This window comes from Rhinopithecus roxellana, chromosome 7, assembly GCF_007565055.1.
Source record: "Rhinopithecus roxellana isolate Shanxi Qingling chromosome 7, ASM756505v1, whole genome shotgun sequence".
In the NCBI taxonomy this organism is placed as follows: Eukaryota; Metazoa; Chordata; class Mammalia; order Primates; family Cercopithecidae; genus Rhinopithecus; species Rhinopithecus roxellana.
The window spans coordinates 24,340,102-24,363,384 of record NC_044555.1 but is presented as its reverse complement, the minus strand read 5'-3'; the positions used below and the strand labels follow the sequence as shown (position 1 = coordinate 24,363,384).

General features: G+C 51.5%; 2 protein-coding genes and 1 non-coding gene across 3 annotated transcripts; all 3 read right to left on the bottom strand.

Annotated features, from left to right (window-relative positions):
• Positions 1–1,748: 1,748 nt before the first annotated feature.
• Positions 1,749–3,076, bottom strand: LOC115898784 (putative uncharacterized protein FLJ39060). Its single transcript, XM_030934764.1, has 2 exons — positions 2,825–3,076; positions 1,749–1,868 (listed from the first exon to the last, which is right to left on the bottom strand). Exons 1-2 carry the CDS (start codon positions 3,074–3,076, stop codon positions 1,749–1,751), a joined length of 372 nt encoding a protein of 123 aa, XP_030790624.1.
• A 7,630-nt stretch (positions 3,077–10,706) lies between these two features.
• On the bottom strand, positions 10,707–18,135 carry LOC115891984 (melanoma-associated antigen D4). Its single transcript, XM_030934763.1, has 13 exons — positions 17,993–18,135; positions 16,831–17,041; positions 15,743–16,576; positions 15,128–15,331; positions 14,961–15,024; positions 14,687–14,766; positions 14,208–14,299; positions 13,501–13,580; positions 13,380–13,422; positions 12,925–12,987; positions 11,865–11,979; positions 11,113–11,543; positions 10,707–10,918 (listed from the first exon to the last, which is right to left on the bottom strand). Exons 2-13 carry the CDS (start codon positions 17,038–17,040, stop codon positions 10,909–10,911), a joined length of 2,226 nt encoding a protein of 741 aa, XP_030790623.1. The 5' UTR covers position 17,041; positions 17,993–18,135; the 3' UTR covers positions 10,707–10,908.
• Positions 12,226–12,353, bottom strand: LOC115898909. Its single transcript, XR_004058560.1, has one exon. It is a non-coding gene; the product is annotated as a small nucleolar RNA SNORA11 (small nucleolar RNA).
• Positions 18,136–23,283: the final 5,148 nt, after the last annotated feature.

Below are 23,283 nucleotides of genomic sequence, written 5' to 3'. Positions count from 1 at the left end.
AATTTTAGAGATGAGGTCTCGCTACATAGACCAGGCTCGTGTCCAACTCCTGGCTTCAAACAATCCTCCTGCCTCGGTGTCTTGCATAGCTGGGGTTATAGGTGTGAGCCACTGCACAGAGCTAGGTGAGGGATTACGTGACACTCATAGCTCCTTAGTGTTTGGGGATTGTCTCTGGGTGTTCATGTGTTCACAGGGAGGTGGAGACATAGACAGATCCCATTACTGAGAAATAAAGAAATCCCTACAATGAAGCACATTAATGGAGGGGACTTCCTCCTTTCCAGGGAGAGAAAAGGGCAGTGCTCAAAACAGGAAGAAAAGCCACGAACAGGAATTCACCGGAAATGGAATGTCCTCAGAAGATCTTATCTTTTCCGTGGGAGGCAGGGGGTGGGTGATTCTTTTTGGATTCTAGCAGCATGGATACTTAGCCATCGCTCGCTAGTAGTTTGTTCCACTGTCATTTCATGTAGTCACTATTGACCCTTCACTGACGTCTGTAACTGGCATAGCGTCTACAGTCCTGTGAGTGGTGTTTTTGGGGATTTAAGGAGCAGAGCAGTCAAGCGAAGCGTTGCCTTCCTGGCATTGCCATTCCCCATTGGTCCTTCTCCAAGGGAAACTGGTCGTGGTCATCCAGACAGAGACCAGCAGCTGAGCGGATCTGAGATCCCCTGAGAGGGGTGTGAAATACAGGGGAGTCACTCGCAGATGAGCACTCAGGGGTGCATATGAGACAAACCCCCTGACCCAGAGGAGACTGGATGTCGCGCAACATCCGTGGAGGTCGGGAAGATGGGCAGAACTTCATGTGGTTCCTTCTGGCGTAGGGCATGGCTATGGGTGTGGGTTGCACCATTGCAGTGAAGTGGAGTTTATTTAGATATTTTGGACTGAGGGGTTCCAGGACATGGGAAATGGAGGGCGGCTGGGTCCCAGGAGAGGAGAGTGCAGCTGGACAAAGGGACTTCTGAGACTCGCTGGAATAAAAGGAAAGAAGAGAGGGGAAGTTGGGGGCATATGCCCAGCTTTTGAGTTGTTGTTTATCACAAATTTATAGTGTGGGACGTCTCATGTCCTGCCTGGCACCCTGTTTGTCCAGCCTCTGGTAAGGGGAGTCAATACACAGGAGGTGGTGGGCTTCTCAGGAAGAGGGGCAGGGAAGAGGCCTCTCATTACTTTGGCTGCTTCCAGAAGTGGGAGACTATCAGAAACCTCCCTCCTCGGAGTCTCCCCAAGGCCCGGCAGAAACAGGAGTGTGGCAGGAAGGGGAGTCCTAGGAACTGGTCCCATGGTCTGGGCAGAGGTCTCCCAGGCCACAGAGGAGAAGAGGGAAGAGCTGTGTCCTATGTGACTCTGGCAGGAAGGATCAGGGAGCCCTTCTGAGACAGCGTTTCTGAAATCGGGCTGGCTGGAACTTTCTGTCAGAAAATCGGAATGACTGAAAAAACTCCCCTACTATGATAGAGGCTAGAGGGTGGGAAAGAGGAAAGTGAGCTGGGGTAGCGGGAATCCTAGGTTCCACAGGCATGGTTTGCAGGTACAATACATTGTTGGTAACATGATGGCTCGGGGACAAACAAGCCTGTCTCCAAGCCGTGCAGGTGCATTGAGAGGATGTAGAAATTCTGGATTCATGTCGGGCCCGTCTGCATTTCTGCCCTCCTCCACCCAGCATTGAGGGGAGGGCAGGGTAGAACTAAAGCGAATGTTCTTTTCAATCCCTGAATAGGGGCTTGCGTACCTCAGAGGAAGACAGAACACGCACATTTCTCTGCGTTTGTCTTTGTCTCATCCTTAGTCTCTAGACCATTAGCCCCTGTTGCCATGGGAACTGAAGCTGAGTGTCTGATGCATTCATTGGGCTGTGGGAGAAAAGCAGAGTTGGTCCTTGAGATAAAGGCCCCTGGGAGAGGGGATTCTAGCAAGGCAGTCACATCGAAAGAATTCACAATTCCCACAGATGTATTGATCCCTGCGATTATTAGTACACACACACACACACCCCACACACACACACTCCCACCCCATGCACACACACACAGGCTTCATCCTGAACAGAGATGATGTACGGTGCATCACACTGGCTGGCCCGTAGGGTTCTTGTGGGAGAGGCCAGGTCTCTGCGACCATGAAAGGGGTTGCAACTGATACAGTCAGGGAGGGATCAAGTTTGCTTGTTGAAACAGGCAGGGTAAAGGAGGATCCAGTGCAGAGCTTGGATTCAGCAGAGGTGGCTGTCGATGTGACCGGTCACCCTGTTTGGGTGGGAAGGCCCCGAATGACACATGCAGCCAGGCAAGAGCGGTCCCGTGCACCCTTTGCTCTTGGCTTATCCAGCTCCTCCCTCTGAGATAGTCCCACGGGGAGCCCCAGATTGACCTGGGATGGGGATCCCCTCTTTCCAGAGGCACGGTAGGGTTCTCAACGCTGGCAGTTTTCTCCTCCTTACCCTTTCTCCCTCACTGCCCCTTCATCTTGCCCCCCGCTCATCAATCACCCTTTGGTAAAGGACCTCTCCCCTTGTTCCTCTCTCTTTACTCCCTCATCCATTCCTCTACACTCCTTTCCTCTTTCCTCTCTCTTCCTACCTCACTTCAGCCTCCGTCATCACCCCTCATCTCCCCTCTCTGCTCTCTCGCCTCCATGCCTTGTCTTTCCCTTTGTCCTCCCTCGGAGTTCCCATATCCCTCACTGCCCTTTCTCTCCCTCTTTCCTTCCGCATGTTGTCCTCTCTGGTTTTCCCCTCCTTTTGCTTTTCCTTCTCTCTAGGCCGTTCCTTCCCCTCACCCTCCCCACCCTCCCTTCCCCTGATACTTACCCAGTGACTAATCCTTAGTTCCTTAAGTGGCACTGGGCGTAACGTGGGCCCTATGTGTTTAGCTTTCAGCCTCGGAGGGCAGTACATCCTAAAGTGAATCACCAACTTAATTATTCCTCTGCAAATTACCATCAGTGATATGAGATTCAACGACAAGGAGCTGTGAGAGTGCACAGGAAGGGAGCTCATTTCTGGGGTGGGCTCAGTGAAGAAAATGTCATTGATGATAGTCTCTGTTCTGCCATCCACCATCCTCTGCTTGCCTCTTTCTGTCACTGCCTTCCCTTTTATGTTGGGGACAACTCTCCTCTTCTATCTTTTGCAGCAGGGTGGGACTCCTCTCATGGTGTCCTGCCCTCCACACCCCAAGGTGTGAGTTCTCATGAAGTCCAACTGGATGCCCATTCCCTGCAACCTGAGCACCCAACAGACCAAAGAGCACGAGGGATAGTTTCAACTCGCCCAGGGACCCTTGTTCTTGCTCCCAGGTTCCCCAGGGCACCTTTGGTCATGTACGTCACTCACCCTTTCTCTTTTTCACCTTCACTTCTCCCTTCTCTTCCCCCTCCCTCTTTCCTGGCTGCATCCTTCTTTCTTAAGGCTTTACCCCATAAAGACAAAGAAACTGGCTGAGGAGACAAAAGAAAGAAAGTAGCAGAAGATGGTAAGGAAACAGGTGAGTGACATCTGACTTAGCTGATTAAGAGAGCTTGATCTTTTAGGAGGGCGTGGGGGGTGCTTGCTCTGTCACCCAGGCTGGAGTGCAGTGGTCCGATCATAGCTCCCTGTAGCCTCGAACTGCTGAGCTCAAGGGATCCTCCAGCCTCAGCCTCCAGAGTAGCTGGGACTACATGTTAATTTTTTTTTTTTTTTTTTTATGGTTTGCTTTTTTAGAGACAGAGTCTCACTTGTGTTGCCAAGAGAGCTTGAGCATCAACTGGCAGTGAGGACAGCCGGAAAGCAACCGACTTACCCCTCTCACCAGACCTTCCAACTGTCTGCCACACTGGCATTGCCATGTATCCCTGCATCTTGTTGGTAATGGTGGGGGCTGTAAATTGCATGATTGCTCTAGAAAGTGTAGTTAAAAATCACTTAGACACCCAGATCCCCTCTCAGCTCCTCGTAGCATGACAAATCACTCTCCCCCAACTCTGGGAGCTGGAGGCCAAATGTACTGTCTGCACAGCATGAACCAGCAGATTTATGGGCTTTGGAACTTCAGACTCACTTGAAGGCATACATCCCAACCCAGCGTAGGGATTTCGGTTGCTGTCTACAGCAATCTGCAGTCCCTCACCTCCGCTGGAGTTTGGCGTCCAGATTGCTGGCATCTTGCCCCTTCTCAGAGATGCAGGAGAGTCTTCCTGTGTAATCTAAACTTCCCCAGAGAGGAGACTTAGTAACATTGGCAGGCAAAGACCTCTGGAGTTTGCTTCGTTAGTAAGCTCAAAACATTTTCTCATTTCAACGTTAGTTTTTCTTAGAGCCATGGGTTACTAAGGAGGATGTTTCTTAATTTACAAACACATACAGGGGTTTGTAATGATCTTTCATTATTGATTTCTAGATCCCATTGTGGCATTGTGGTCAGAGAATATACAAATCGCTGAAGAATCCATTGTTTATGGACATTCCTGGGATTGTATTCATTTAAATATCTTTATGTACATTATAGTGGAATATAATACAAAAATGGAGTTGCATGAAAAATGAAGGTACCACTCAGTAAATGGTTCCACAGGGACGTCTGATCCCCTATGATCTGGGTTAAGAAATGGTGTACTGTATTGCCGGCAGCTCAAAAGCACTCTCATGCCAGTCACTCTTGTCTTCCACCTCGGCAAATCTAACCACTCTTGTGACTTTTAACACTTGAAGATAATCCCGCCTGTTTGTGAACGCATTACACATACGTAGAATCAGTACAGTACATATTTTATAATCTCGGTTTCTCTTGGCAACATTAGGTTTTTCTCCTTACTACTGACTTCTGTCGTGCTGTGTAGCTGAATTTCGTTTCTTTGCCTTCCTGCGCAGTATTTTGAATTGTATGACGATGCCACAATTTATTCATGCCTTTTATTTCTAATGGACTCTTCGGTAGTTTCCAGCGCTGGAGTGTTAGTGTTATTATTGTGGTGCACGTTCACAAGGATGTCCTTTGGTTGACATGCATATGCATTTAAGGCTGTGCTTGCAGGACTGCTTTGATTACTTTTTCTTCCTTCATGGCACTGTAAGTGGTGACAGTGGATGTAGCGGTATTTATTTATTTATTTATTTATCCCTGATCTCAGAGGGAAAGCTGTCAACATGTCACCAGTAAGTATCGTTGTTTTCGTAGGCTTTTAAAAAATATTCTAACGGAATCAAGAGAGTTCCCTTTTATTTGCAGTTGGCTAAGAGGTTTTATCATAAGTGCATGGTCATTTAAAAAAATCAAACCCATGAAATACTCTTCCTGCATGTGTAGGGAATATCATAGTTTTTCTCTTTCATACATTACTTCTGAGAGACAGATTTTTCAAGCGCTGAACCACTTCATTTCTAGAATACTCGACTTTTTTGTGATACGTTTTCCTTTTTGGAGATTTAATTGATTTGTTTTGCTAATGCTTTATCCAAGATTTCTTCTTCTGTGCTTATGTGAAAGATAGGCCTGTGCGTTTCATTTCTTACCATGCCCTTTAAAGGTTTTTGCCTCATAAAATGGGATGGAAAGCATTTCCCCTTTTTTATGTTACCTGGCAAGAAGGTAAGATTGACATTCTTTCCTTCACAAATGTTTTGTAGAATTAATCGGTGGCAGCATCAGAGTCTGTAGGTTCTTGTGGCTGTTGCTGTTGTTTCCTTCAGATTCCGCCCGTTTAGAATTTGTAGGACAATTCAGATGTTTAGTCTGTTTTCTGTCATTTTGTTATCCAAAGTTTCACATTTGTGGGCATAAAGCTGTTCATGATTTTGAATAATGATCTCTTTAATATCTTCGTTGCCCATAGTGATGTTTTCTTAGCCATTCCAGACACTGGTTGCTTCATTATTTCTCTCCTTTTTGTTCAGGCCCACACAAGGCATGTCTTAATCACACCATCTTTACAAAAAACCACCTCTGGCTGTGTTGTTTTATCTTTAACTGATTTGTACTTTTATCGTTATTTCATTTCTTCTGCTTTCTTCAGGTTTAATCTGTTGCTCAACGTGGTTGGGAAAGATGCAAATGTTATGTCTTTCTTTTTCATGCAATCTAGACAATTAAAATACATCCCATAAGTTTTCATCCGGTTCAAAATACTTTGTGATTTCATTGGTGATGTTTTCCTTGAGCTATGGGTTATTTAGAAAGTAGGAAATAAAAAGGATGCCTTTTGTAAAGACAAAATGAAGTGAAATAAAAAGGATGCCTTTTTATTTCATTTTCTTGCCTAATTGCCCTCCGAACTTCCGGGACTATATTGAGAAGAAGTAGCAAAAGCGGGCATCTCTGCCTTGCTCCTGATCTTAGAGGAAAAGCTTTCACTCTTTCGGCATCTAGTACAGTGTTCACAGTGAGTATTTTATATAGGACTTTTGTGACGCTGAGGTTGTTTCCTTCTGTTCCAAGGAGTTTGAGTGTTTTTGTCACGAAGGGAGCTGACTTTTGTCAGATGCTTTTAGTGCATCAATTGAGCCGATCATGTGGTTTTGTCCGTCATTTTGTTGATGCCGTACACTAAATTAGTTGATTTTCATTGATCGAAACTTCCTTGCATTCCACGAATAAATCCCACGTGGTCATGGGCCTTTCATGTGCTGTTGAACTCGGTGTGCTAGGTTTTTGTTGAATATGTATGCACAAACATTCTTTTGGGAAGTGTGTGTGTGTGTGTGTGTGTGTGTGTGTGTGTGTGTCCGTGTGTTTCTGGCCCTAATTCCTCTTTAAATGTTTAGTAGAATTCTCCACTGAAGCCATCTAGTCCTGGGGTTTTCTATGTTGGGAGGTTGATGAATACTGGTTAAGTCTCCTTACGAGTTGTCGAGATCTGCTGAGATTTTTTACTTCTTCAGGAGTCAGTCTTGGCAGCGTGTATGTTTCTCAGAATTTATCTATTTCTCCTAAAGTATCAAATTTGTTGGGGTATAGTTGTCCCTGGTCTTCTCTTTATAATCTTTTTTGTTTCTGTAGTATCAATTGTAATGCCCCTCTGTCGTTCTGAGTTTAGTTATTTGACCCTTCTCTGTTTTTCTCTTAATCTGCTTAACCTATGTTGACCTTTTCAGAGACACCAGCTCTTAGTTTCGTTGCTTTTTTCCTATTATTTGTCTATTCTCCATTTCCTTTATTTGTGCTCTAATCTTTATTACTTCCTTCCTTCTGCTAACTTTGGGTTTACATTGTTCTTCCTTTTCTAGTTCTCGAAACATAAAGACAGGCTGTTGATTTGAGATCTGTCTTCTTTTTCACTGTAAGCATTTACCACAATAAACTTCCCTCTTAACACTATGCTTTCCCTGCATCTCCTTAGTTGTGGCATGTGGTGTTTTCATTTTCATGTGTCTCAAGATGCTTTCTAATTTCCTTGTGGTCTGTTCTTTGACCCATTGATTATTGAAGAGAGTGTTGTAATTTCCACCTATTTGTGACATTTTCAATTCTCCTTCTGGTATTGCTTTCTAGTTTCATTCCACTGTGGTCAGAAAAGATAATTGGTATGATTTCGAACCTCTGAAGTTTGTGAAGATCCTAAATGTCAACACAAAAGCTAAAGCATAAGACCTCTGGAAGAGAATTCAGGATAAAGCCTTGAAAAACTTGCTGTAGGCGAAGGACTCTTCTAGCTATGACACAGAAAGCAATAGCCACGCAAAAACACGTTAAGTGAATTTCATCAAATTTAGAAATCTGGCTTTTCATCATTAGAGAAATGAAAAAGCAAGCCATTCATTGTGGCAATGTTTGCAATATATACTACCCAACAATGGAAAAGTTTGCACGCAAAAAACCACTCTTATAATTCAGTATTAAGACGACAAATCATAATCAATGTGCAAACCATGTGAATGGTTCTTCACATGCCACACCAAACGATATGCAACTGATCAAGAGAAGAGGCTGGGGGCCAAGGTCACTAGTGGAGGCAGTGGCAAAGCTGGGTCAGAGATCTCAGGCAAGTCACCTCCCTTCTCTGAGTCGGTTTCCTCAAATGCACAGTAGTAGCTCAGACGATCTTTGAGGGTGTCATGAGGTAGTGGGCAAAACGCCCTTGGCCCAGGGCCTGATGACGACGAAAACAAAGAGGAGCAGCAGGATGGGTGCCCAGGAAGGAAAACACCCAACCTGATGTCTCAGGAGGCTGGGAGGGTGGTGGCAGGCCTCAGAAACCTAGGGTGGAGCCTGTCGTTCAGGGAAGCCCTGAGGGGTGGCGATCATGCACAATGAAGGGAGATGGGGAGCGATATGTGCACATGGGCGGGAGGGTGGGTGTCAGGAGAGAGTGCCCAGCAGGTGGGTTTATCACCCCCAGGACACTGCGAGCCCCTGGATGACAGGAGCGGCCGACAGCAGGGCCCAGTGCACGCATCCCGACCTCAGAGGGTCCCAGGTTCAAGTCTGTGCTCTGCCACTTCCTGGCTGTGTGACTTGGGGAGAGCGTCTTCCCTCTTGGAGCCTCAGTTGGCTGAGACCATGAAATGGCCTTACTGCCCCCACCTCTCGGGCTTGCCCGAGAAATGGAAACATAGGTCCAGACAAGAAATTGTACATGAATATTCAGAACAACTTTATGCATAATGTCAATAACTGGAAATAAGTGAATGCATGAATGCTCGTCCATCGCCAGGCCTGGGGCAGGAGTGATCAGAGGGAGCAGGCCCGGCTGGGAGAAGGTTGTGAGTGCTGTCCACTGCCACAGCAGGGCCTCAGAAAACACTTGCTGACATGGACTGTGGGCCTTTGCGGTGTGGGGTCTGCAGAAGGTCCCAGGCTGGGGGCAGGAGGGAAGCCTGCCTGGGTCTCCTGTTTGCCATGTGAGTGAGGTGGTGGCCATCTCCAGGGTGGCCAGTCTGACCCTCCTGCAGGATGCGCAGTCCAGTCCGCCCCCATTTCCCACCAAGGTGCTCCTGCCTCCCTGCTCTCCTCCTCTCTTCCCAGGTGCCCTCAGTGCTGCCCCTACAGGGTAGGGGGAGTGGGTCCCTGGTGAGGCCCCACCGCTGCAAGGTGATGTGAAAGGGGGAGTGTCCAGCAAGCCTGGAGGCCTGAGGAGTCCGTGACCTGGCCAGCACCCTGCCTCTGAGGGCTGCTGCTTGTTCCTTTCCAGTGGAGCTTTCGTATCTCAAGTGCCTTCCACACACAGTGCTCAAACTCACTCCCATGGCTTATGGTGACGACTCCTACCCTGATCCAAGGACAGGCATGTGCCCGCTATGTGCACAAGGGTGTCTGGGGAGGTCCTGGCCAAATAGCATTAAATTTATGACGCCAGGGATGGAGTCCCAGGCATCCCTCATCTCTTCCACAGCCCAGACCACAGACCAGGAGACATAAAGGGAAGGGGACTCCATTGTGTGTGTGTATGTGTGTGTTTGTGTGTGTGTGTGTGTGTGTGTGTGTTCCAGTAAAACTTTGGGACTGGATTTCTGTCAGAGTCCCAGAATGTCAGTGTTGCCAAGCATGGACCCAAGCACCAGAGAAGCAGAAATCACAGTGACAGCCAATATGGAGACCCACCCAAAGCCTTTCTGACGGACGGCTTCTGGGGTGTGCAACCAATGCAGTCCAACGCTCACCAGGGCTCCCTATGTGGCTCCATGCTCTGCTGTTGTTGTTTTGAAATCCTTCATAGTTTTTGACAAGGAAACTCATGTTTTAATTTTCCACTGAGCCTCCCAAATTAGGCAGCCCAGTCTGGGTCAGGATCTGGCCATGGTGGAGATGGCAGCCCCTCCTGGGGAAACAGAAGCTGGGGCTGGGTGGGGAGTGGGAGGCAGGGAGCCTTCCACTGCTGTTTTCCCTCCGTATCTAGGGCTCTGTGCTCCCAAGCCCTGGACATTACCGGGGAACTCCAGAAAGCCCTGGACACTGTCCCTGCCTGCCACTGAGCCCTTCCCAGGAGACCAAACTGTCTCTGCCCTCACTGTCTTGTACCTGAAGCATGTGCAGCCCTACCTCAGACCCCTCCAGACGTCACCCAGCCCTTGAACACACCAGGACCTAGGTAGGCCTGGTGGTGTCCTCACTGGGAGAGCCCTGCTGCTGGGGGAGAAGGGCTGTGAAGCCCCAAACAGGCCGCCGTTCCATCACCGGCAAGGGGCTGTGTACGTGTGCACCGTGCGTTGTTTTTATTACATCCTGCTCCCTCAGCAATCACGGCCCACTACCGGCCTTCTACCCACTGGAGGGCTGCAAACATCACTGCGGGGCCCACCTCATTGTCTGTCAGACTCGGTACCGAGGATGGGGTCCTGAACTGTGTGGATGATGAGCCAAGGGTTCCAGAACATCGTCTCCAAGGAGGGGGTGTGGGAAGTGGATCCTGGTGAGAGCCTTGGACCCTGTCCCTCGGCGGGAGGGGCAGTGGCACCAAGCTGCATTCTTCCACCCAACCCCTGCTCTGCCCCCCCCCCCCCCCCCCCCCCCCGCTTGCCATGTCCCTGGGGCTGCTGAGCAAGGAAGGCTTGTAGAAAAATCACATAACTGTGAGCACTGGGGCCTCTCCAAACTCCTGGTCGCACACTCAAGTGTAATCAACCTCTGCACCTCCCAGCATCCCACCTGTCCCTGTGGGCCTTTTTGGCAGAGGTGGGGCCCACCTATCCCAGAGAGCCTGAAGAAATGTCCTTGCTACAAGCCCAAGCATGGCCAGGTATAGCAACGGGTGTGCAGGTAAAGGAAAAAACGTCCAAATTAATTTTGCAACTTTAATGTAACACTGATACCCAAAACATGAAAGCGCAAGGAAAAGCACAAAATGAAAGCAGGAAGAGCAAAGAGAGCTTCATCTTGCATGCCACCTCTGACTGACAGGAAGAAGCTGCCTAGGGTGCTGTGTCGAGAAGGAATCTGAGAGGAGGCACTCTGGCTTGGCCAGTAAGATCGCTGCAGTTCGTCAACGGTGCCTGTAAAAGCACAAGAAACCAAAGTGACAACGTCCATGGACACACGCGAACCAGGGAGGGATATACGTAACAAATAAGTGTCCGTCCATGCTGTTGCCGTTGCCCCCAACGCCCCCATCCCGGCCCTCCCTCTGACATCTCACCCCCCTCTGCAGCCCTCCTGCAGAGTCTCATTTCTCTGCTGAAACTCTTACTGGATCCAGGAGAAGAAGCTGGCGCCAGCTCTGGCGGCATTTCTGGTCCGGATGGTGGAGCTGGTGCTAGGGCCATCTAGGACGCTGGTGCTGGCCCCTCCATTGGTGCCACTGCTGACACCAGCTCTCCACGTGGCCCTCCTGTTGGCACGGTTGCTATTCAGAATGTACTGATGGTATCTGGCCCAGAAAGCAAAGGGGATCCTGGCCCAGGCGTCGCCAAAATCTCCGTCCTCATCCCAGGTCAGGAGCTCGACTTGTATGTCATCCCAGCTCCACCGTCCAATCAGAGCTTCGTCTCCGATATTCATCTGGGCCCTCATCTGGGCCCTGGCATGTTCCTCGGCCATATCCACATCCATTGTCTTGAAAGCATCATCCACAGCCTCCAAGAAATGAGCCTTCCATTCCCGGGGGTCTCGGTTCTGATTCTGTGGAGGAAAAGGGCAAGCATAGACACAGAGCTACCCCACAGTGGCTGAGCACCCACGGCCCGCCTCGCCCTGTCCCGTGTGCTTTGCGAAATGATGGCAAAATCAGGACCACAGGGATCAGGGACTCCTACTATCCTGTGCCAGACCTGGGATTTTACCCCATCTGTGACCTCGTGTAGGGTGCTCTGGTGCTTCTGTGACTGTTCAGTACCCTCACTGGAATATGGGGTAATGGGAAGGAGGCCTTGACCAAGAAACAAGCAAGGTATGGAGAGCACCACCCCCAGTGCCGGGCACCCAACAGGGGCTCTCCCTTACCTGGGCGATGAATCTCAGGACCCTCATCTTGCTGGTCTCATGGCGGGCTCGCAGGCCCCAGAGGAATTCATACTCAGGTGGGTTGCTGTTAGGGATCTTCTTGTATTCCAGGTACCTTGGCATGAGAGGAAAGTAAACTTTGCTTCTAGCCAAGCAGACCTGTTGCTGAACGGATGGGTTCCAGGGGGCCCCTCCTCAACCCGATGCTGCAGCTCAGCTCCTGGAAGAGGACTGCCCTGCCCCTCCAGCCCTTCACTCATGCCCAAACCCACTCCCAGGACTTCTGCCTGCAAAAGTGAGGCCTTCAAAGCCTCTTGCCATTGGTCCTCCCCGGAAGCCATGCGGAGGTGCAGGGGGGGCCACATGTGGGGCATTTGTCTGTAGCGAGGCCACAAGTTTGTGCCCCTCATCACAATGGCCCCAGCTTCCTGTTGGGTGTGTTGTAAACAGAGGAGCCATTCTTCAGGCCGCCTGCTCTGAGCACACCCCACCTTGAGGGTCTTGGCCACACCCCGGCGGAGCCCTGGAGAGGCCCACCAGAGGAAACGACTGGAAAGGAAGAAACAGTCAGCCAGGAGAAGCGTGCTCCAGGCATCCTCCTCAAGTCCTGACCCTTTGTTGGTGTGCATGCGCGCCTGTGCGTTGGCAAGTCCTCCAGGGACAGGGAGAGGGTGGACCCTGGCCTGAAAATCAGGAGAGTTGGGCTGAGGCCCTTACCAGCTGGGAGCCATGCTCAGAGGCGTCCCCTCTCTGAGCTCCAGGTTCCTTAGGTGTAAACCAGGGGGAACTCTCGTGTCAGTCTACAGGGCAGGTGCTCAAGGAGATGGTGGCCGTTATCACACCCCACACCGTGTTCTCAGGTGACGTGCGCTCCCTTTTCCCAAGACCCCCCTGACCTTCGGCTCCCCACACGCTCGCATACCCCCACTGCCACTCACTCCCAGGCCAGAGGCACCCATCCCTCCAGTTGAAGATGTGGGACAGGGAACTGCTTTCTCAGCCAGACCAGCACACAAGGGATGCTCGAGTGAGAGTCGCAGTTAGCTCAGGTGATACTTACTTCTGCTTCACAAAGTCATCTGTGATGAGCTTCCTCAGATCGCCGAGGAATGGGTGCCTCACCCTGAGGGCAAGGAAAGGAATCCATGAGCAGAGGCGGTGGCAAGGGCCCTCCCTAGCATGACTATGACTTCCCAGCCCACGGGGAGTCGCCGTGGAGGCCTGGGCATGGAGCAGAGGCCAGACGACTGTTGGTCAGGGATGCCCCAGGTAGGGATTTGATGGAGCCCCTGACTCTGACTGTCTCTCTTAGATGTCATCTGGGGCCACAGAGCAGAGAGGGGGCTGAGCAGCGTCCGGCACCGCTTCCCCCATCCGCCCCGGTGAGACCCTTTGCTCTCTACCGAGCCCAGGGCGCCCCACGCCCTTGCGCCAGACCACCAGGCTATTGCAATCCCAGGACCTCTTTGGCCAGAGGATAGCACCGAGGGGAGGAGCTGGAGAGGCCAATCATACCCAGGGCGCAGTCCCATCTTGCGTAGTGCCTCCCAGAGGACAGCTGCGAGGGGAGAGGAGGTACGAGAGTTTGGCACCCAGAAGATGAGACAGCCCCCCAGTTGCAGGTCCAGCCACTCACCCTCGCTGGCACGGTTGCCATTCATGAAGATGATGCCCAGAATCACCAAGAGGAGACTCAGCCTGGGAGTGTCCTTGGTTCTAAAGGTGTAGAAAGAGAAATCCTGTGTAGCAGCTATTTGCCTGAGAGACACCACCAGGCTCTCCCCACTAGCCTCTCTCAGGTTTCCCAGCTTGAGGGGAACTCTTCCCAGGACAGGCACGGTTCACTAGCTGCTGGCAGACCATTCGCACCTCCACCTGAGACTTAATCACCTCCTCTATAACATGGGTACTAACACTTCCCTGACAGGGTTCTGCAGAGGACAGGGCGAGGCAGGGAGCCGAAGCTCTGCAAATGGCAAACGTGTGTCCAGAGATGATGGCTCCAGACCTTTCCTGCCCCTTCCACATCAGGACCTACACTGAAGAGGAAGCTCTCCCCTAGGCCAGCTCTGCCGGGCCCAGGCCAGGCAGGCAGGAGGAAGAGGCAAGCCACTTCCCTCCGAAGCTTTGGGGGTAAAGCCCGGCAGCAGCTTGGGGAGACCTGACGGCAGCAAGGCCTCACCCCAGGCTATCATTCCTTTCATCCAGCAGTCACCAGGCAGCCCTCGCTGTGTGTGGGAGCCATGCACCGCACTCAAGCCCCATCTTCCTGCTTCACTGAAGGGGTGTGGGCAGGGAAGGGACACCACCGAGGAAGGCCACAACCTGCTTTCCCTTTCTTACTTTCCAAGGAGGCGAGCTGAGGAGTCCCGTGTGCAGACAAGAATATACAGGTGTTCTTCCTTGTCGATCTCCTTCAGGTGGATCCCAAACTTCTACATGGGGGAGAAAACAGAGTGTGAGATCCAAACCCCATGCTGGGCAACCTGCTGGCAGACAGTGATTCCCTGTTAGAACTGCTCCTCAGCAAGGAATCCAAACTCGTGAGTGAGGGCGGAAGAAGACAGCACACGGAGGACCTTCGCTGTGGGAGCTGATGCTGGCAGAGGCGATGAGACCCACCTGGCGAGATGGCGAGACACTCAGAGAGCATGAGAGAGAGAAGCCGAGGGCAGGAAGCATGAGTCAAACCACCAGTGCAGTGGAAGCTCAGAGTCGGAGAGGTTAGAGATGGCTCCAGAGACTGGGCCTTGAGGGGCTGCAGGGTCGCCCCACCCTATGCCCGCTCTTCCTCCACAGAGCTACTCCCATCCTGCACCCACCTTTTCCAGGGTGTACGTTGCTCGTTCAATGATCTCAGGGAAATGTTCATCATATTCTCTGATGACATCCTTCAGCATGTCTGCAGGAGGGGGAAGAGTTGGAGAAAGCACCTGGGCTGAGCAGGGGTCATAGAGCTGTAGCCCCTTGGTCAACCCTGCCGAGGGTGGTGCAGCCAGGACCCCGTCCTGTGGCGACAGAGGGGACCAGCCGCAGCACCCAAGCAAAGGGATGCCCACAGACTAGGGGATGGCGAAGGGGGCACAGGCTGCCTACCTGCGCGCTTGATGGGGATCTTCTTGTAGTCCTTAATCATCAGGTATTTAACCAACTTATTTGCCTGGAGAAGGAGGAACACGCGGGGAGGTCAAGGCATGGGTGAGGGCAGAGACATGGCCCACAAGGGAGGAGAGGAGGGAGATGGGGGAGGGTGGGCTTCTTACCCTCTCTTGCAGAAGCGTCACGTTGCGGGGCGGCAGGCACAGTACGTGCCTTGAGGGTATCTGGGACCTCGGGGCCACCGGGCGCCGAGGGGCCAACTGAGCCCGCACCGTCAATGAGGGCTGTGATGCTCTCCAGGTGGGTGGGACCGCAGGAGGCTCTCTCTCCTCCTCGCTGCTCTCATACTCATCATCCAGGTGCTTGGACTGTATCATTGGAAAGAGGAGAGACTCAGGGCTACCAGGCTCCCCGTGCCAAAGCGCCCCTCACGCACCTCACCCGTAGCAGGCTCTTGGAAATGAGAGCAGTACCAGCAGCGGCTGGCATGTGCTGCATGCTTACTAAGTGCCAGGCACTGAGCCAGCCTCTTCTCCCACCAGTCCTGAGGGTAGGGACTACGTGGAGTGAAAACATGCTCAGCAAACTTGTGTTGGAGAAACATGGACTAGCTGAGAGGAGAGGAGGGGAGGAGAGGGGAGGTGAGGAGAGAAGGAGAGGAAAGAGGAGAAGAGAGGAAGAAGGGCGAGAGGAGAGGGAGGAGAGGAGCAGGAAAGGGAGGAGAAGGAAAGGACAGGAGCAAGGGGGTGTGGAGGTGGCATGGGGCAGGGGGATCTCACCTTCTTGGTCCTCTTGCCTCCCATCCTGGCCCAGGGCTCAGCACTGTGCTGAGCAGTGGCAGCAGCTGCACCCTCCGGCTCAGGGATGCTCGTGGCCATCTTGGCCTTGGCAGCAGCTGCTGCCACAACGTTCTGAGGCTCCACCCACCGAGTCTTGGCCAGCGCCTTCCCTGACTTGGTGGTCTTGGGCCGGGTGGCTGCCACCTCTCTGCCAGGTCCAGTCTGGGGCACACCGGAGGCAGCACTGGGGCCCTCCGTGGCAGCCTCTTGGGCTGGGGCAGGTCTCTTGGGGCGGGGGAAGGCCATGCCACTGACCCCCGCCGGCTGAGTGAAATCAAAGACATCATTCTGACCCAGGAAGGCTGTGCTGGGCCGGGTGGTGTCCACCTCCCTGGCACACGGAGCCTGAGAGAAAGCACAGGCCCTACTAGGGCCCTCGGTAGCAGCCTCCTGGGCCGGGGAGCCTGTCTGGGACTGTGTGGAGGTTACCGGGGCCCCGGGGGCAGCCATCTCACTGGTGACTAACATCTGGGAGGTCTGCGGAGAAGCAAGGGGTGGCTCAGGGGTGGGCCCCTGAGCCTCGGCGGCATAGGTCGTGGGCTGGGTATCCTCTCCTGAGACCTGCGGTGTGGCCACCCGGTGGCTAGCGACCACCTGAGTGAAGGCGGTACGGGCAGCGGCGGCAGCGGCCCGAGCCGCACGGTTGGAGGCGGCGGCGCGGGCTACGTTGGCAGCACGGGCGGCGGTCTCATTGGCAAGTGTGTCCGGATCCAGTTGCAATGCCTCCACCAGGGTCTGGGCCAGCACAGGGTTTTCCAGTTCCCAGGGCTCATTCTGCAAGGCCAGAGAGAGGGGTTGGGGAAGGCAGGTCACTCGACGACACACTTGTGTTAGCTTGCCTGTGCTGGCCAGCCTCTTCCCAGCAGTCAGCCCTGAACACCCCAAGACCTTCCCAAATCCTCTTCTTCCGAGCAGGAGAGGAAAGGTTTGGGGAAGCTGGGCAGTCCTTTCCCACACAACCCTCCTTGCTCCCCACTCCTCCCTCCCCCATTCACAGGGGAAAGGCCCAGGCCAGCAGGTGGCCTCACCGATAAGATGCGAAGGCCTGGACCCAAGCTTCCGAAGGCTCTGAGGATATGGATGTCAAAGCTGGTGAGGGTGCCGTAGCCACCAAACGCACCGAATTCTTCATAGTCGTTGCCTTCAACCATCTCTTCCTCCCGGACTTCGTCGCTACCCTCATCCATGTCTTCAACACTGTAGTTTTCCGATTGCACGCTGAAGCTTCCCTCAGCCATGCTGCGGGTCCCAGGGAGATGAGAGCTCAGCCTGAGAGGGAGGGTGAAGCAGCTGCAGGGGGAGGGGGCGGGATCCACTGGGAGGCGGGATCTCTCGGGAGGTGAGGGGCGACAATCATCAGGTTACTAGGCAATATTAGGCAGTAGGGGGCGGGGGGGGGAGGTGGGGGGAAGACGGTTTGGCTTTCTGATGGGGTAGACCTGGTCAGGGACAGAGCCCAAGGAAAGGGACAGAGGAGGTCGCAGGAGGCGCCGCACTGAAAGCGGAGTTTAGGATGGGCAGACTCGCCATCCCAGCGGCTAGATTTGAAGAGGGGGTGTTCTGGAGGGCTGGGGTCCGAAGAGTCCCGAAGGGGATGCATTGGGGAAGAGAGAAACAAAGGGTTTGGATTTAAGGGCCAGAGAAGGGGATCGGGATGAAGGGGGAGCAGATGGGAGTGCTCAGACAACGGGGACAGCGGCAAGCGGCAAGCTCTGCGAAACAGAATCCCAGGGACCTTTTGGCTAGGTCCGGGCGGGGGGCCTAGGTGGGGCTCAGACTAGAGCACTAGAGGCGGATGGAGTGGGGGCCTCAGACCTAGGTGAGGCTCCAATCGGAGCGCTGGAGATCTCAAACGCGAGGACTGGGCACTCCAGGAAGGGGGCAAGCGGTCAGCTCAGTTGGAGTAATCTAGGAGTGGTTGGGGTGGGGGTGGGGCCTCCGCTCCAAGGGAGCTCAGCTCGCAGCACACGGGTCCGCTAAAGGGGTGAGGATCCTGGGCTCCGGTTTCAGTAGGGCTCAGATCGGGGCGCCTGGGTCTGATGGTGATGGGGGCTCCTATCTAGACCTTGGGTCTAATAGGGTTCCGGTTCTGAGTGCTTGGGCTTTGTTCAGATCCGGAGGCGGAGGGAGGGCGCAGCGTGTCGGGTTCCACTCGCCCTCTCCGGGTCCTGTCTGGGGCTGGATCCTTACCTTCTCTGGGGCTCCAATGGCGTCCGTCCTCAGCACCAGGAACCCCGCAGCCGCGCCCTCGCCTACTGCTGCCAGCGCAGCAGCCCGGACCACCCCGCCCCTTTTCTCCGTGCACCCCCCGCGGCTGGGTAGCCTGCGCATGCGCGGACCCCTCCAGCCCGCCCGCTTTCCCAACAAAAGCCCTTTCCTCCAGGTCTCCAGTGCGCATGCGATTCCGCGGGTGGGTGGGCGGTGGGGTCGAAGGTAGGGTGGGGGGGCTCTTCCCGCCAGATCCACTTCACCTCTCCTCCTCCTCCTCCTACTGCGGGCGCGCACACTCATACCCTGCAGTGCAGCTCGACCCACCCAATCATCTCTTCTCAGTCCCCCCACTTTTGCACAATGCTTCTCTGTCCTGCCCTGCCCTTTCACCCAAACTCCTCCAGCCTGGTCTGGGATACACTATGCCCCGTTTCCCCGGCACGACCCCTTAGGTCACAATTAGCGAGGTCTCACAATTAATAAGCTGGGTCTCTAAACTGCAACAAGTGGAAATCCTCAACCTGCGGGGCTACGAAATGGACATGGCCAGAGGATGGCACTTCGCTTTGTGTGCTTCTCCACTAGCCAACTCTCTGGCCCCCAGACATCCTGGGAACATCTGCTTCCTCAGCTACCCTTTATGCAGCTTGTATGTCACAGAGGGATCTGTGCTGGGCTTTTCTTCCTCTCACAGCAGCGCTGGGAGGTGGATGTCAGCATCCCCATTTCACAGATCAGGAAGCTGAGGCACAGACACATTGCATGAACTAGACCACAGAGCCAGGAAACAGAGAATGCAAAATTTGGGCCTGGGTCTTCCGGACTCCAAAGCCCACCTCCTGCTCCTGCTGGCCTGGGGACTGAGGCACCTCCGTTTGAGTGACAGACCTCTCCCACCCCAACATCTGTCCCAAAGAAGCAAGGTTTGTGCTGTAGAAGGCCTAAGCTCATGCTCTGCATTCAGGACACAGGGAGACAGAGCCCCCCCCCCCCCCCCGCCCCCCCCCCCCCCCCCCCCGCCCCCCCCCCCCCCCCCCCCCCCCCCCCGCCTCTGCGGCTCTATGTGGGTCCATCCAGGTATGAGAATTGCTCCACCGGGTCCACTCTCTGCTTAGATTGTCAGGCCTCTTCCTTATCAGTGACACAATCACGCTGCCGCTGAGACCCTCCTGGTATCCGTCAGGACAATCAGACACCTGTGTGTCTGACTAATTACTCCACAATCTACAAGCCCAGTTCAAACTTCACTTTTGAGGTCCAAGTGCATAGTACATTCACCCGCCTATGTGACATCTCGGCTCGGATGTCTTTTGAGGCAGAAAATGCTGTGGTCTCGTCTGCAGTCGAACCTGGACTGTTTGTAAAATTTGTAGTAGATTTTTATATTTGTTTTTATGTCAGCCTCACCAGGACCCCTGTGTATGAATGGAAGATATTGCTAGGACCGCAGCTTTTACTCTCCGCTGACCAGTATCCATTCTGCCTGTCTCTGTGGCTTTCTCCAGCTGTTATATATCAATCTCTCCTATCAGCTGCCTGTGTCTCTTTAGCCCTTCCCCTGTAACATGTCCTCTGCGGGAGAGAAACACACCCTACAAACAAAAGCCTTCAGAAAGTGCTACGTGCTAATCACTCCAAAAATCTACAACCCCAGTCTGAACTTCACTTTTGAGGTCCAAGTACATACATTCACCCACCTACGTGACATCTCCACTTGGATGTCTCAAGGGCTCTTCATGGTTCGCCTGTCCAAAACTGGTCACTTGGTATACTCACTCCTCCCATACACTCACACATCCCCCCGCCCCACCCATCTTCACAATCTCAGTAAATGGCACCATTATCCACACAGCCACTCACTCCAGAAACTGGGAGTCATCGATCACCACTCCCCCCTTTCTCATACACTGCATCCAGACAGGCAAGCTCTGAAGGGTCTCCAGAGCTGCCTCTCTGTGCAGCTGTCTCCTCTCCATTACTCCCGGCAAATTCTGGTCCTATGGACCCCTTGAGCTCTCAACTCTGTGTCCTTCACTCAGACTGTCCGCCAGGCTGTGTCCTGTTCAGCTCCCCTGTGCTGCAGCCTGCAAACTCTATCTGGGCAACAAGTTGGTGGAATTGGGTGATCAGAGTGCTCACCTGGTCAGGTTCCCTTTCTCTCAGTGATCACTGTCCCATATGCAGGTGATGCCATAACGTCAAGCCTTATAATTTTTTTGATTTGTACATATTTAGGCGAGACCGTAAATCCGGTTCCTGTTAATCCATCATGGCTGGAAATACAAGTATTTCACTGAGCCCTGTGCTTTCAGGATGCATCCATGTTGCCACGCATAATCTAAAGTATATGCGAGGGGCTATGCACAGAGAATCCATGGGACGCATTCCTGACATTTTACCTATCTGCTCTCCCAGAGATTTATCCTTTCTCCTAAGTAACTAGAAAATCCGATCGAAACATAAGAAACATTTAGATGTCCAAAGAAATGAATGACAGCACACTTCTCATTAGCAATATGCAAGTCAGAAGTCATGTGGCACACCATCTTTAAAATCGTGAAATAGAAATAAATGTCAACTCTTAAGTCTGTACTCAATGAATATCTTTTTAAATGAAGTTAAAATAGTAGGTGTTTAGACATACAGAAGTTGAAAGAATTGATCATCAGTAGACTTGCACTGTAACATTTTTTAAAACTTTTATGTTTGAGGGTACATGTGAAGGCTTGTTACATAGATAAACACGTGTCACGGGGATTTGTTGCACACATGACTACATCACCTGGGTATTGAACTCAGTATCCAATAGTTATCTCTTTTCTGCTCCTCTGCGTCATCCCACCCTCCCCCCTTAAGTAGACCCCAGTGCCTGTTGTTTCCTTCTTTGTGTTCATAAGTTCTTATCATTTAGCTCCCAATTATAAGTGAAAACATGTGGGATTTGCTTTTCTGTTCCTGCGTTACTTTGCTGAGCTTATAGCCTCTAGCTCCATGCATGTTCCCACGAAAGACATGGCCCTGTTCTTTTTTATGGCTGCATAATATTCCATGGTGTATACGCACCACATTTTCCTTATCCAGTCTGTCATTGATAGGCATTTGGGTTGATTCCATGTTTTTGCTATTGTGAACAGTGCTGCAGTCAATAGTCCGGGTGCATGTGTCTTTATGGTAGAATGCTTTATATCCCTCTGGCTATATACCCAGTAATAGGATTGCTGGGTCAAATGGTAGTTCTGCTTTTAGCTCTTTGAGGAATTGCGATACTGCTTTCCACAATGGTTGGACTAATGTACACTCCCGCCAACAGTGTGTGTGGGTTTCTTTTTCTCGGCAACCTCGCCGGCATCTGCTCTTTTCTGTTTTTAGTAATAGCCATTCTGACTGTTGCAAGATGGTATCTCGTTGTGGTTTTGATTTGCATTTCTCTAGTGATCAGTGATATTGAGCTGTTTTTCATATACTTCTTGGCTACATGTATGTCTTCTTTTGAGAAGGGTCTGTTCATGTCATTTGCCCCCTTATTAACAGGGTTGTTTGTTTTTCTCTTGTACATTTGTTTAGGCTTTTTATAGATGCTGGATGTTAGACCTCTGTCAGATGAATAGTGCTGCAAAAATTTTCTCCCACTTTGTGGGTTGTCTGTTTACTCTGTTGATAGTTTCTTTTGCCGTGCAGAAGCTCTAAGTTTACTTAGATCCCATTTGTCAATTTTTACTTTTGTTGTGATTGCTTTTGGTGCCTTTGTCGTGAGAACTTTGCCCGCTCCTATGTCCAGGGTGGTATTGCCTAGGTTGTCTTCCAGGGTTTTCATTAAAGCCTTTAATCCACCTCATGTGGAGTTTTGTATATAGTGTAAGGGAGGGCTCCAGCTTCAATCCTCTGTATATGGCTAGCCAGCACCATTGACAGAATATGGAGTCTTTTTCCCCACCTCTTGTTTTTGTCAGCTTTGTCAGAAAAACAGAAAAGCTTGTTGTAGATGTGCGACATTATTTATGGCCTCTCAATTCTGTTCCATTGGTCTATGTGCCTGTTTTTGTACCAGTACCAGTACCATGCTGTTTTGGTGACTGTCGCCTTGCAGTACAGTTCTTTTTGCTTACGATTACCTTGGCTATCCGGGCTCCCTTTCTGGTTCCATGTACATTTTAAAATAATTGTTTCTAGCTCTGTGAAGAATGTCCTTGGTAGTTTGATGGGAATAGCATTGAATCTATAAATTGTTTTAGGCAGTGTAGCCACTTTAATGACATTTGTTCTTCCTTTCCATGAGCATGGGATGTTTTTCCATATGTTCTTGTCTGCTCTGATTTCTTTGAGCAGTGTTTTGTAATTCTCATTGTGGAGATCTTTCACCTCCCTGGTTAGCTGTATTCCTAGGTGTTTTATTTGTGTGTGTGTGGCAATTGGGAATGGAATTGCCTTTCTGATTTGGCTCTCAGTTTGGTTGTTGGTGGTGTATAGGAATGCTAGTGATCTTCGTACACTGACTTTGTATCCTACAACTTCGCTCGAGTTGTTTATCAGCTGAAGGAGCTTTTGGGCCGAGACTATGGGGTTTTCTAGATATAGAATCATGTCATCTGCAAACAGAGGTGGTTTGACTTCCTTTCTTCCTATTTGGATGCACTTTATTTATTCCTCTTGCCTGGTCGCCCTGACCAGGTCCTTCCAATACTATGTTGAGTAGGAGTGATGAGAGAGGGCAACCTTGTCTTGTGCCGGTTTACAAGGCGAATGCGTCCAGGTTTTGCCCATTCAGTGTGATACTGGCCGTGGGATTGTCACAGATGGATTTTTATTATTTTGACGTATGTTCCTTCAATATCTGGTTTATTGAGAGCTTTTACCATGAAGAGATGTTAACTTTTATCAGAAGCCTTTTCTGCATCTATTGAGATCATCATACGTTTTTCATCTTTAGATCTGTTTATATGATGAATCACATTTATTGATTTTCATATGTTGAACCAAACTTGCATCCCAGGGATGGAGCCTACTTGATCGTGGTGGATTAGCTTTTTGATGTGCTGCTAGGTTCGGATTGCCAGTGTTTTGTTGAGGATTTTCGCATCGATGTTCATCAAGGATATTGGCCTGAAGTTTTCTGTGTGTGTGTGTGTGTGTGTGTGTGTGTGTGTGTGTGTGTGTGTGTGTCTGCCAGATTTTGGTATCAAAACGATGCTGGGGAGAAGTCCCTCCTCCACAGTTTTTTTGGAATAGTTTCTGGCACCACCTCTTCTTTGTACATCTGGTAGAATTAGCTG

Coding starts and splice junctions, on each gene's coding strand:
- LOC115898784 (XM_030934764.1), bottom strand. CDS start 3,076: ATGGTGGATGGCAGAACAGAGACTATCATCAATGACATTTTCTTCACT. Junction 1,869..2,824: donor AACTAAGGATTAGTCACTGG/GTAAGTATCAGG, acceptor TTTCTCCCACAG/CCCAATGAATGCATCAGACA.
- LOC115891984 (XM_030934763.1), bottom strand. CDS start 17,040: ATGGCTGAGGGAAGCTTCAGCGTGCAATCGGAAAACTACAGTGTTGAA. Junction 13,581..14,207: donor TCAGCTCGCCTCCTTGGAAA/GTAAGAAAGGGA, acceptor CTACACCTTTAG/AACCAAGGACACTCCCAGGC. Junction 11,544..11,864: donor TCCTGAGATTCATCGCCCAG/GTAAGGGAGAGC, acceptor TTTCCTCCACAG/AATCAGAACCGAGACCCCCG.